Source organism: Atheta coriaria, unplaced genomic scaffold (assembly GCF_025399875.1).
Source record: "Atheta coriaria isolate IRGN ID8LTWV9N9 unplaced genomic scaffold, Caltech_Dcor_3.1 hic_scaffold_9_pilon, whole genome shotgun sequence".
Taxonomy (NCBI): Eukaryota; Metazoa; Arthropoda; class Insecta; order Coleoptera; family Staphylinidae; genus Dalotia; species Dalotia coriaria.
In genome coordinates this window covers 8,776,950-8,789,972 of record NW_027045451.1, presented here as the reverse complement: position 1 = coordinate 8,789,972, position 13,023 = coordinate 8,776,950, and the positions used below count along the sequence as shown (strand labels likewise).

Genomic DNA, 13,023 nt, shown 5'->3' with positions numbered 1-13,023 from the left:
CGAGAGTCGAATTAAGGCCAATTTGAATAACATTCAGAGGGGTAAGAGTGATATGAATTCACATTTTTCAAGGCGCTATTAGTTTCAGTCACAAGAAAAGTTTTATAAGCTTAGTGTTAAGTTTTCTAAGACTGAACTATGGTTCTTGTAAATAAATTTGCAAAAAATTGCTTAATTTTACAGAATAAAGTATAAAAATTAGATTATGATTGATATATCAATAGTAATTGATATAAATTAGTTTCCTGTGAACTAATTGTATTCTATTTGGTTCAGAATTAAGTTCTGCGTTTAGTTTTGTAAAGATTTGATTGTACATAATGTTTGACATCATAAAATCTAACAAATTTGACTAAAAAAAACTATTTTCAATTAAATCTTCACAAATTTAATCACTGAACTTAATTTTCAATACAATTTATATAAAATCATAATTTTTGATTGACTTTCACGCATTTTTAGCCACTTATGCCGCGATAATACAATTAATATTAGCAGGTATTACATTATTTTTACCATTACTCATTCTATTCAAGATACAAATACATTTGTTTTATAAATACATCAATGACGCGTTCTCGCTTCATTCCTTGATTTACATTTTACGGTATATACAAAACCTGCGATATTCTTGTAATATAATGCTACATATTACAATGTAAAATATTGAATTACTGTGATATATTGTGACACTGATAAAATAAAATGAAGAGCGACACAGTGTATTCATCGATGGCTGTATCGCATTGATTATTATTTCATCAGTCTGTAGTTCTGAGATTTCTAAACTTCTACAACAAATGTAAATCATATTCACACAAACTCTGATACAAAATCGTCAAATTGCATTATTAATTGGATTTACAAATAAGTAAAACTTATCATTTAAATTAATTCATAAATTAAAAGCCAGCAGAAAATATTTACACATTACACCCTTAAGATTTCCAGTGATTTATTGTAACATATCGCAATCCAGTCGGGTTGCGTAGCGCCCCATTGAATCATGTTGACTTCTCCTTCGGCTGCAGTGTAAGCAAGAATCGGATCCTCGATAGCTCTGGGCATTTGTTGAATATCCCAGATTAATGCTTGGTGATCATCACCGGCGGTGCAAATATGACAACTTGAATGTGGCGCCCACGCTATGCCATTCACACACGCACGATGATTGTTCAGTCTTGCGACAGGCGTGCATGGAACTCGCACGTCTAGAATGATTACTTCCAAGGCGTCCATTGCGATTGTAGCGAGGTAATTTGGATCTTGTTTGTTCCACGCAAGACGTAGTAGAGGTGTATGCGCTGGGTCTTCATAGATAATGGTCGAGTGTTCTAAATGCCTTAAATCGAACATACGGACTGAACCGTCTGCGCCCACAGAGGCAAACATATCTCTACCGCCACCAGCGCGTGAAAATGCAATGTCGTACACTTCTTTATCGTGTGCGATTAATTGTGTTTTTACATGACCGGAGACTAGATTTACTCTTCCGATCATCTGGCCGGTTTCTAAACCCCATATTGTGCAGGTTGTATCAATGGATGAGGTGCCTACTAAGTTTGGATCCACTTCATTCCAATCGAAGCTTGTGAGCGGCGCACAGAAGTCGGAGTTTTTGTTGTTGTTAAGGACGCATTCAAGGCGTGTGTCTGGTTCACCTGCTCTCCATACTCTTAGATAATCACCACTTTAAATAAAAACAAACAAGAAATGATTATAAAGTGATTTTGTGGATAAAATTTATTGCATTACCTAGTTGCTAGTAAATCTGGAAATACCCCTTTGCTGTCTGGTATCCACATGATTTTTGTTGTGGGATATGGATGCTCAAAAGTACTCTTTGGTGTGAATTCACTGTTCTCTTCGTCAAGTGAAACAATCTGTACTTTGTTGTTGTATTCCTCTACAAAACTGCCAAGCGCAAGCCGGAAGCGTTTGTCGGGTCGCACTGACCAGTTCATGCTGTACAAAGGCCATGGCGCATTGTACTTGTAGATTTCTTTGCGTTTGCCGCTGGGGACCACACTTGAGTGAGCCATGGCTGCAAATGCTAAAGATAAAATAGTGATAACATTGCATATTATAAGTGAAAGTGATATCCATTTGTTGGCAATAAGTGCACTTAATGATTGGCTGTAATACCCACCGTTTGGTTTACGCTTCGCTTTTGTTTTATTTTATTTATTTGGCAAGTTAAACAAAAATTCTAAACAAATACAACAATCGTCGCAAAGTGATTGACATTTCACTGACATCCGTAACAATACAGTTTAGATTGTGAACTTTGCTAATATTGGTTTTAGTTTAATAACAAGCCGCTAGTGAACATTTTTAAAATTTAGTTCATGTATTGTATTGAATAAATTAGATATTTGTTCAGAAAACTTATTTATTGTGTCAAAAATACAAATAATGGTTTAATTAATTATAAGTCATTATTATTTTATTACTTGTTAATAAAACTGCAAAAGCATTCACTCTATTCAAGAAATTCCCTAGCTACATGTTATTGCGCATGCGCAGTAAAAAATATTCAAAAAGCAACTGACGGTTGCAACCCTGCGTGCTCCTAAGCTTTGCAACTGCGTCGGTTAATACGTCGTGGAGAGCATAAGCATCGGTCGCGTCGCGCTACCGGTTTATTTTCCGTTAAGCTTTTTGGCGGCAACAAGTTGTGTACCTATACGCTGTGAATGTGCTCGGTCATAACCCTTTGTTCATCTGTGCCGTAGTGTTCCATCGTTAAATAAATTCAAGTGTAAAGATGTCTTTTTGTTCTGGTACGTAAAACATTTATTACTTATTCATATTCCAACATCGCACCTAACGAACTTTTGGTGTGATGCGTCGTTTAACCCAAGACACAACTCCAGCGCTTGTCCAATCCGTTGAAGTCAAACCAAGCCAAGTGAAGCTGGACTACACATATTGCACAATATATAAATTTGCGGTTTTATTATAGTGATTGGCTAGAAACAATACAATCCAGGATGACGACTAATTCGAGCAGCAAATGGGGGGTCTTGAAGGTGTTCGCCCGTGTCGGCGACAAATACACAAAGATTCCGTTGAGTTGCTCTAATTTTACGATCGGCTCTGATCCGAAGGCGATTATTAAAGTGTGCCGCGATGATGTCGATCCCATTCATTGCATCGTGCGGATACAAAAAACAATGGGCTTGTAAGTTAACACAACAGAACCCATAGCATAATATTATTATGCATTTTATTATTGTTTATATGCACCATGGTAGATTGTAACCTATTTCCAGAATTCTTATGTTTTCCAGGCTACTCTGTTAACAAAAGCAAGGAGAATCCCAAAATCTAATAATAATGAATCTGTAGCACCTGAGATGTTTCGTATTGCCTCTAATGATATACTTTCTGTAATGGGGAAGAGTAGTTTTAGTATGAAACTTAACTTTGAGCCGCCAGAGGTAAAGTAACATTTTGTTATTCCTGTGTCTAAATGTTGAATTTGATTGATTTAATTTTAATATGTAATTATGCATATCATCAATTTTATGTCTATTAGCATCCAAATATGTTTTTTTTTAATATTTTGCGTGGTTGTTTTGAGCCGTGTCTCTAAAACACAGTCGTAATAAAAATGATGATTCACATATTATGCTTGATCTAAGTTCACGACGATTTATATTTAAATCATTTAAAATTTACAATGTTTATTCTGCTTGGGCCATTTCATAATTGCATTAGTTGTTATTTCTTTAGTTTTAATTATTCACTAGAAAACATAGATGTTTGTCTATATTTATTTGTCTTTACTACGGATATCAACTAATTCACATATTGACTTTGCAATAGTATCTTTATTGCTAATCTTTTTATCACATAGTTTTCCTCAAGTGCCAACACAGTTCTTATTCTGTTTAGCCACTTTTATGCGAATTCTTCAATTGATCAATTTCAAGAATTTTATATATGTAATTGCCATTCATAAGTGAAAAATATTTAAAACTAGAATTTTATTCAAAAATATCAACAAAGTTTGATGATAAAACAGTTTTTTTTTTTCCAAATGCGAATCCACAATTTTCCACCGAACACAAGTTTTAAAACTTAGACATAAAATACATGATGTTATGTTTCAAACACACATTTCAATTTTTAATACATTCCTATAGTAACATTTTATGACACATTATTATATATATTTATTCAGATTATCAGAGAAGCAAAGCTGAAGAATATCGAGCGTTTAAAGAGATTAAAACGAATTACAGTGCTGGAACGTAACTTATTAACACCCCAGTAAGTACATTTTTGTTTACATATTCTGCAATTTTCCTATTTACATAATTAATAATGAATCTGTAGCACCTGAGATGTTTCTATTGCCCAATGATACATTTTCTGTAATGGGGAAGAGGTTTAGGTATGAAAATTCATCTCTTGAGCCAGAGGTAAGAAGTAACATGTTTATTATTCCTGTCTCTAAATGTTAAATTTGATTGATTATATTTTAATATATTATGCATATCATCAATTTTATGTCTATTAGCATCCAAATATGTTTTTTATATTATGCGTGGTCGTTTTGAGCCGTGTTTAAAACTCAGTCGTAATAAAAATGATGATTCACGTATTATGCTTTTGAGCCGTGCCTCTAAAACAAAGTCGTAATAAACAGGATGATTCACATACGAAAATTACAACTGTTATGTTTTTATTATTCATTGCATTAGTTGTTAAAACATAAAATGATGTTTGTATTTCTATGTTTACGGATCTAACTAATTGACGATTTATATATCAAATGATTTTATAACATCGCGTTCATTACTGCCAACATAGTTAAAATTGTGTTTAGCCACTTTTATGCGAATATACCATTTTATATATGTAATTGCCATCATAAAAAAATATTTAAAAAGATTATTCAAAAAATATCAACATGATAAACCAGTTTTTTTCCAAAAATACAATTTTCCACCGAACACAAGTTTTAAACTTAGACATTAATACATTTGTTATGTTTCAAAAACATTTCAACTTTTAATTTATTCCTATAGTAACATTTTATGACACATTTTTATATATATTTATTCAGATTATCCGAGAAGCTAAGCTGAAGAATATCGAGCGTTTAAAGAGATTAAAACGAATTACAGTGCTGGAACGTAACTTATTAACACCCCAGTAAGTACATTTTGTTTACATATTCTGCAATTTTCCTATTTACATAAATGTTATTATACATTAGACCAGAAAAACCGAAAATTTTGAAGGCTCGTCGATCAGCAAGTCTGGATGCCAAGAGGACCCAATCGCCGGAGGATAAAACCCGGAAAGCGTAAGTAAATCGTGTGTGGTGTAGAATGGGCTAGCATTTGGTGTGTTATACATCTTCTAGATTAGCGGATGATGGTTGTAATATCCAATGGTTAAAAACTTCGACACCACAAACTCCGCATCCGACGAAAACTACTAGGTTGCGTTGTGTCGACGGGTATATTTATTATTTTTACTTTGTTTCTGTCGTATTTATTTGATATTTGAGTATCTAGTTGCGAAATTAGTAAGGCTAGAAGTACTATTAGGATTCTATTGTCGTTTTCATCATGTATTTGTGTAAAATGTATTGTTCCGATCGTGGTCGACTTGTTTTACGTCGCTTGTAGACCGTATTATGTTTAATCTTTTTGTTCGAGGCTTAAAAATGTGATTTTAATGCGTAATTTCTCGTCGTGTTTAGATTTACGGTTAGCACGCCGAGAAGTGCAATCCGACCGAGTCTGCGCCACTCTGCAATCTTCAAGAATCTCTCTCAGATGTCCTACGTCGAACCAGAAGGTTGTGAAAGTTCCTCGTCTACCGTTGATCGAGAAGAGGCACTCAAAACGCCTGTGACGGAAATGATTACCAAGGATGATGAAGATCTTTTAACTACGCCGTTAAACAACACTTCAGTGATAACTGTTGATTCACCAATTGAGGAAGATGTGACACCGCTGCGTAGTCGCAAATCCAAAGCAAAGGATATATCTATCCAACGTCTCACTCAGAATGATGAGAGTGTTGTTGTTCTGGACACGCCTGAGTCGAAAACGCCTAAAACTGCACTGAAGACGCCAATGAGCGTTCATAAAACTAATTTGCTTGTTGGATATTCCGCTATTGAAAGTAACGTTGCAAGTGTCATAGATTCATCAGCAGATGAATGCTCAGCGCCAGAAACTGATTCTGAAAGCAATGAGTTGCAACCAAGCAAAAAGTCAAATAGGTCTTTTATTGAGGAGCCTAATTCAAGCGCCGGGAGTCCAATCTCTTCTACTCCGGCAGGTAATAAATCTACGAAGAACTTAGAAGAGTCTTTCAAACAGACTAGCACAGAGGATGTTGATGAAGAATCCAGTTCTGTGTTGGATACGACCACAACTAGTGGGTCTGATTTGGTAATTGGCGGGAAACGCAAGCGACATTCAAATACTTCAACTGAGGAGGCTTCTAGAAAGCGATTGAAAGTCGTTACAGTAAGTTATTAATAACATTTTAATTGTAGTTGTATTTAATTATTTTATTTATTTAGGATACAACTTTGCCTGAAATGAATTCATTCACTTCACAAGATTTGTCAAGCGATAACGATTTAGAAGCTTTAGCAGGAGAAGATTCCGAAATGCTTGCAAGTCCAGCTGTTAATTTGTTGGCAAGAAAAGCAATGACAGAACCCAAACAAACGAAACGTACTATCACAAGGCGTTCGTTATCGGACAGAATTTCTAATCAAGAAAATGAACCAGAGTCGAATAATACCACGTGTGAGACAGTGGATACGTCATCATTTCTCTATGTCAAGAACAACGTTTCTTTTGAAAAAGCTGATTTCGATTCACCAGTGGTCGAGTCTGCAAAGAAATTGCCGAAGGAACCACTCAATGATTTAACTGATGTTGGCGGTGTGAAAAAATTGATGCAAACACCACGAGTATCTAAAGATGCTGTGATCGAAGGCGCAAGTCTTACTGGTGTCAAACGTTTAATGAAGACACCCAAGGTACAGAAAGATACGGATGATGTGAGCATGTCGGGTGTTAAATCATTGATGAAAACTCCAGTATCCAAAAGTACCGTAGTTGAAGAAGAGAATGCTGAGAGTAGTGTTACCAGTGTGTTTAATATGTCTGGCGTGAGTGCGCTGGATCACGATGAGGATGACATCTTCCCGATTATGAAAGTAACACGAACATATGGACGGTCTCTTCCGGCAAAATCCAAGGCTAATTCGAAGATCGCCAGTAGGAAAACTGAGGGATATTTGGTAGATGTTGATCCTGAAGTTGAGAAATGGGTGGAGCATTCGGTTGAACATTTATCCAATGAAAATATCGATAAGGATGTAGAGGATTTAGTGGAAGAGCCTGAAGCTGAAGTTGCTGTTAAGTCTACACGAAAGTCTAAACGTGTGACAATGAACATCCCAGCAGAAAATGAAGACGTGGAAACAATTGACTCTACAGCGACTGTTAAAAGGAAGGGCGGACGTTCTTTACCAGCGAAGACCGCGCCTAAAGCTAACAGAAAGGCACGTAAAACCGAGGGTGTGCTACATGCCGACACTATCACGGTTCAGTGGAAGAAAGAAGATGAAACAAATGAAGAAGATGAACCAGAAACATCGATAACCGATAAAAATAATTCTATTGAAGAAGAAAATGTTGAAGAGTCAACGGTGGAAGATGCTGTTGATGAAGAACCGAAGATAGTCGCAAGGAAAAGTAGTAGAAAGTCAGTGGTTCCATCCGAGGAAAAGGAGGAAGGTGGAAGTGATGAAGACATGCCAGAAGATCCCGATGTTACTTCTGAAAGCAACATTGAAAATGCTCTTAATAACAGCGAAGTGCTTGAACATGATACATCTGTAGAAGAAGTTGTTGTGGAAGTACCTGTGGCTGTTTCCAGGAAGAGCTCAAGGAAATCTTTAGCTGCGGTTCAATCTGAGGACAAGGAGGAACTTTCAAATGATGTTGATATGATTGAAGAACCAATTGTTTCTAGCAGAAAGAGTACAAGGAAAACCCCAAGCAGACTCAGAAAATCCGAAATTGATAATTCTGCGAATGATGTGGTGTCAAGGAAGAGTTCCAGAAAGTCTATGGCAAAAGTTGATTCCAATGAGATGGAAGATGATATTATTTACGAAGAAGTTGAGGAACCTATTGTGACATCTACCAAGAGTTCAAAGAAATCAATACTCGCTCCAGAAGCTATTGAAGATATGACCACAAATGATGCTGAAGAACAAGAGGAGAATTCAGAGAATGAATCTACTCCTGAAGAACTAGCAGTTTCTGCAAGAAAAATTGTGCGGAAAACTCTGAATAAATCTGAAATGTCTGTGAATGAAGTGGTTTCAAGGAAGAGTACTAAAAAGTCCCTGGCTAATGAAGAATTGAATGATGCAGATGATGATATTTTCGAGGTTGAAGACGTTGAACCCGCTGTATCGTCTAGAAAGAGTTCAAGTTCAAGAAAATCTGTCAAGGCTATTGATGCTGCTAACAATGATTCTTCAATTGTTATCGAATCCGATGAAGAGCAAACAGTAGAAGATGTGCCAGAAGTAGAAGAAGTTGTCGTTTCAAGGAAGAGTATGAGGAAAACACTTAACAAGCTTGAAACACCCAAACAAAGTAAATCAAATGATGAAGCTGTAACAAGAAAAAGTTTTAGAAAGTCAATGGCTAAGGTCGTCTCCACTGAGGCTGAGACTGAGGTAAATGATATTAACAATGAAGAAGTGATTGAAGAAGCACCAGCTGAATCTTCTGAAGAGAGTGAGAAAGATTTACCATCAGAACATGATGAATCAATGAATGAAGTTGTTTCAAGGAAAAGTGTTAGAAAATCTGTTGCTAACGCTGAATCTATTGATGTCGATGATGTTGTTGATGAAGAATCATCAACATCCGAAGAACCAGTAGTTTCTTCAAGGAAGAGTGTGAGGAAAACACTTAACAAAATTGAAACACCTAAGCAAAGTAAATCAAATGATGAAGGTGTATCAAGAAAAAGTGTTAGAAAGTCAATGGCTAAGATCGCCTCCGCTGACACTGAGGTAAATGATGATATTAACAGTGAAGAAGTGATTGAAGAGGCACCAATTGATTCTTCTGAAGAGAGTGAAAAAGATTTACCATCTGAACATGATGAATCAACGAATGAAGTTGTTTCAAGGAAAAGTGTTAGAAAATCTATTGCTAACGTTGAATCTATTGATGTAGATGATGTTGTTGCTGATGAGCTATCAACATCCGAAGAACCAATTGTTTCTTCAAGGAAAAGTGTGAGGAAAACACTAAACAAGCCTGATACATCTGTTGCTGTGGTCACTCTCAACGATACAAATGATGATATTTCTGATGACGATTTGATTGATGACTCGGTTGTGTCTTCTGCTGAAAATAAGAGGAAAACTCTCAATAAATCAGTAACATCTCAACAAGATACGTCTTTGAATGAAGTTATTGAATCATCCGAAGATGAAGCAACTCAACATGATGAATTTTTAGATGAGAAGATTGTGGAAGAATCAACTGCTTCAAGGAAAAGTTCTAGGAAGTCATTGGCTAAGGAAGATTCCAATGACCAGGAGGAGGAGGAAACTTCAAATGAAGAAGATATTCCTAAAGAAATTGTCGTTTCAAGGAAAAGTGTGAGGAAAACATTCAACAAAGTTGACTCAACTGAAGAAAATGAAGCCGAACCAAGAAAAAGTATCCGAAAGTCCATGGGTAAAGGAGTAACTATTGAGAATGAAGATGGTGATAGTTCAGTAGTCACAACTGCTTCATCTAGGAAGAGTGTGAGGAAAACAATTAGCAAACCTGAATCTTCAGAACAAGAAGACACTCCACAGGAAGTTCTATCAAGAAAAAGCATCCGTAAATCTTTGGCCAAAACAAATTCACTACCAGCTGATGAATCCAATGACCTACAACCTGAAATCAGTGAATCTGACGATTCTCTTCAAGATCCACCTTCAAGGAAGAGCTCTGCAAGGAAAACACTTACAAATGGTGAATCTGAAAAGACTGGTGAAGTACTTTCTAGAAAGAGCAGTAGGAAATCAACTCAAGAATATGTTACACGTAGGAGCGCAATAAAATCAGCAGAGATTGTTCAAGATTTAAGCATTGAGATATCTGATAATGAAGATGAAGATACAGCAACACCCGATGCCGATGATAATCAGTCTACTGACAAAACAGTTTCGTCATCAAGGAAATCTTTAAAATCAAGAAAATCCGATGTACATGAAATTAAAACTCCCAAAATGGTTGTTGATGCTAACGATGGCGCATCTGCTTCAAAGAGGAAATCGAAGGCAAGCATAGCTGAAGATATTACACCGAAATTAACGAAGAAGGTGAATGCAACGCCAAACATGGAAGATAATGTATTTAAAACGCCGCAGCTGTTACCGAAAACACCAGCCAGATCAGTTAAAAAGTCTGAGAAAAAGGCTAGCATGGTGGAAATGGAATCGAACGAATCTGATACAAATCAAGCTGAATCTGAGGTAGTAGTTAAAAAGTCAAAACGAAATCAAAAGGAACCTAAGAATGATTTAACCAGCCCCAAGGGTTTGAAAAGGTTGCTTGCCACACCCAAAGTAATGAAAGGTCCTAAGAACGATTTGAGCGATCCGAAGGGTGTTAAACAACTGCTAGCTACGCCTAAGGTAACAAAAGAACCTAAGAATGATTTGACCAGTCCAAAAGGTTTGAAAAAATTGCTTAAGACACCAAAACAACAGAAGCAACCTAAAAACGATTTGTCTAATCCCCAAGGATTGAAACAGTTGTGGGCAACGCCTAAAATTACCAAGGGTCCTAAAAATGATCTCTCTAATGTGGAGGGAGTTGCTGAATTAATGGCTTCTCCTGAAGAAACCAAGCCTACACGCAAATCAAAACGTGATGTAGAAAATGATGAGGATATTGAAGAACAAGTTCAATCATCAAAGAAGGGTAGATCTACACGAACAACCAGAAAGAAGGTTGCTGAAGTTGATACACCTGCTACTGCAACAGCAGATGAAGAAGTTTCCGCGAAAAAGAGCAAGCGTAGTCGCAGAAATGCTAAATCTGAAGATGTTGCACCAGTGGAAGAAGTGGAAGAAACTCCAAAACAGAGCACACGAACGAGAAGGGGAGCTAAAAATACTTCTGAAGCCAAGAAAACAACTAGCACTCGAAAACGTCGGGCGGAATCTACCTCTGAAACTGAATCTGTTGCAGACCCTGAGCCTGAACAGGAAGTAGTGACAGAAATCAAGTCTACTACTCGTGGTCGTCGGGGTAAGGCTGCTCAGAAGGAAGTTGCCGAGACGGACACTGAACCGGAACCTGCTAAGAAAGTAAAAGCTACTACCAGAAGCCGTAGAGGTAAGGCAGTTGAAAAGGAAGTTGTGGAAAGTGAAAATGAATCTGAAACTGTAGAGGAATCTGAACCTGTTAAAGCAGTTCCTGTTAGTGCAAAGGGTCGTAAGGGTAAAGGAAAAGCATCGAAAGATGACGAAACTAAAGATGAATCTGTTGATGAACCGGAGCCTGTTAAAGAAGTGAAAACTACAAGAAGTAAAAGAGGTCAGAAAACATCACCATCCATTGAGGAAACCAAAAACGAATCTGATGACGATGGGCCGGAGCCCGTTAAAAAGGTAAAAACTACTACTAGAAGTAAAAGGGGACAGAAAACATCACCATCCATTGAGGAAACCAAAAACGAATCTGATGCAGATGAGCCGGAACCCGCCAAAGAAGTGAAAGCAACTACCAGAACTAGAAGGGGTCAGAAAACTACAACATCCGTAGATGAATCAGTTGAGGAGGTCAAAGCAACTAGCAGAAGTCGTCGGGGAAAAGCAGCCAACAAAAAAGAAGAATCTACAGAAGAAGTAGAAGCAGTGTCTGAAAATGAACCAGAGATCGAGGTTAAAACAACCAGTCGACGTGGCCGTAAAGTTACTGCTAAAAAAGATGTAGATGAAGAAGAAGAATCTACACCTGCAAAGGTTGTTAAAAAAGCAACGAAAAGTCAAAAGAAAAGTAAGGAAGCAGAAGCTGATACCTCAGCGGAAGTACAAGAGAAACCTGTGCGGGGCAGCCGGACTCGCAAAGCAACCGAAACAAAAGAAGATGACGAGTCATCAGTTGTCCCTGAAGAATCTGCAAAGAAAACAAAAGCACCTCGACGTGGAAAACAGAAAATCCCAGACGTAGTAATAGAAGCAGCCACACCGGTCAAACGTCGTCGTGGAGCGAAGACAGAAACCACTGAAGAAACATCACCCCAAGTTGAAGAAGAACCCACTAAGAAATCATCAACAAAACGAACATCTCCCGCTGAAACAAAAGCAGCAACACCTGTGAAACGTAGCAAACGAGGCAAAGTTGAATCTACACCAACTTCAGGAGAGGAAGAAGTTGTACAAATTAAAACCAGACAAGTGAAGGGTGTCAAAACTACCACTGTTAAGGTGAGCAAGAAGGTAGGGTTTGCTGCTGATAGTAAAACTATGACACTGACCCCCGAACCACGATATTCTAAGCGCAGACTTAGATCCGAAGACGAACTGAACACTTCTGATTCAATTCCAATGAAGAAGGCGCGAGCTCGCAACTAAACCTATCGATTATACCTACATTTTAATTTTAAATTCACCTTGTTTTAAGTGTGTTTATTGCCGTAAAGGTCTAGAGTTTTTAATAAGATGATTATTTTATTCTACTTAACTACGTACAAACAAAACCGAACTAATGGAATAGAAAATAATTTCGGAAGAGAAAGTTACACATTTTAACATGTTTATTACAAGTCTGTGTATTTTTCGATTCTACATATATTTTAGCATTGTTAGCGAACATTTAAATAAATAAAACAAGTAAATCATCATTTTTTGCGTATAATATTGTTATCAATTATAAACTTGTTCGTACACATTCTTTGTATATAAGCATTACAGATTTCTGTATAGTACTACGTGCGCCA

General features: G+C 37.0%; 3 protein-coding genes across 5 annotated transcripts in view; 2 read left to right on the top strand and 1 right to left on the bottom strand.

The window, feature by feature from the left end:
• Positions 1-434, top strand: part of LOC135797950 (uncharacterized) — a 1,955-nt gene extending 1,521 nt beyond the window's left edge. The window contains 1 exon segment of the mRNA XM_065310555.1: positions 5-434. Coding sequence (XP_065166627.1) covers positions 5-82 — 78 coding nt within the window. The 3' untranslated portion in view covers positions 83-434.
• A 67-nt stretch (positions 435-501) lies between these two features.
• Positions 502-2,277, bottom strand: LOC135799142 (DDB1- and CUL4-associated factor 7). Of its 2 annotated transcripts, none has more exons than XM_065312165.1 (3): positions 2,150-2,277; positions 1,756-2,053; positions 502-1,690 (listed from the first exon to the last, which is right to left on the bottom strand). In XM_065312165.1, the coding sequence occupies exons 2-3, from the start codon at positions 2,040-2,042 to the stop codon at positions 931-933; spliced, it is 1,047 nt and encodes a 348-aa protein (XP_065168237.1). In that variant the 5' UTR covers positions 2,043-2,053; positions 2,150-2,277; the 3' UTR covers positions 502-930. The 2 variants fall into 2 exon arrangements, with proteins under 2 accessions (XP_065168237.1, XP_065168238.1); XM_065312166.1 differs by having other exon boundaries at positions 1,756-2,044.
• A 2,054-nt stretch (positions 2,278-4,331) lies between these two features.
• Positions 4,332-12,927, top strand: LOC135799137 (transcriptional regulator ATRX-like). 2 transcript variants are annotated; one of them, XM_065312158.1, is made up of 6 exons: positions 4,332-4,430; positions 5,078-5,166; positions 5,231-5,320; positions 5,381-5,476; positions 5,723-6,500; positions 6,557-12,927. In XM_065312158.1, exons 1-6 carry the CDS (start codon positions 4,353-4,355, stop codon positions 12,656-12,658), a joined length of 7,233 nt encoding a protein of 2,410 aa, XP_065168230.1. In that variant the 5' UTR covers positions 4,332-4,352; the 3' UTR covers positions 12,659-12,927. The 2 variants fall into 2 exon arrangements, with proteins under 2 accessions (XP_065168230.1, XP_065168231.1); XM_065312159.1 differs by lacking the exon at positions 5,381-5,476.
• The last annotated feature ends 96 nt before the right edge of the window (positions 12,928-13,023 follow it).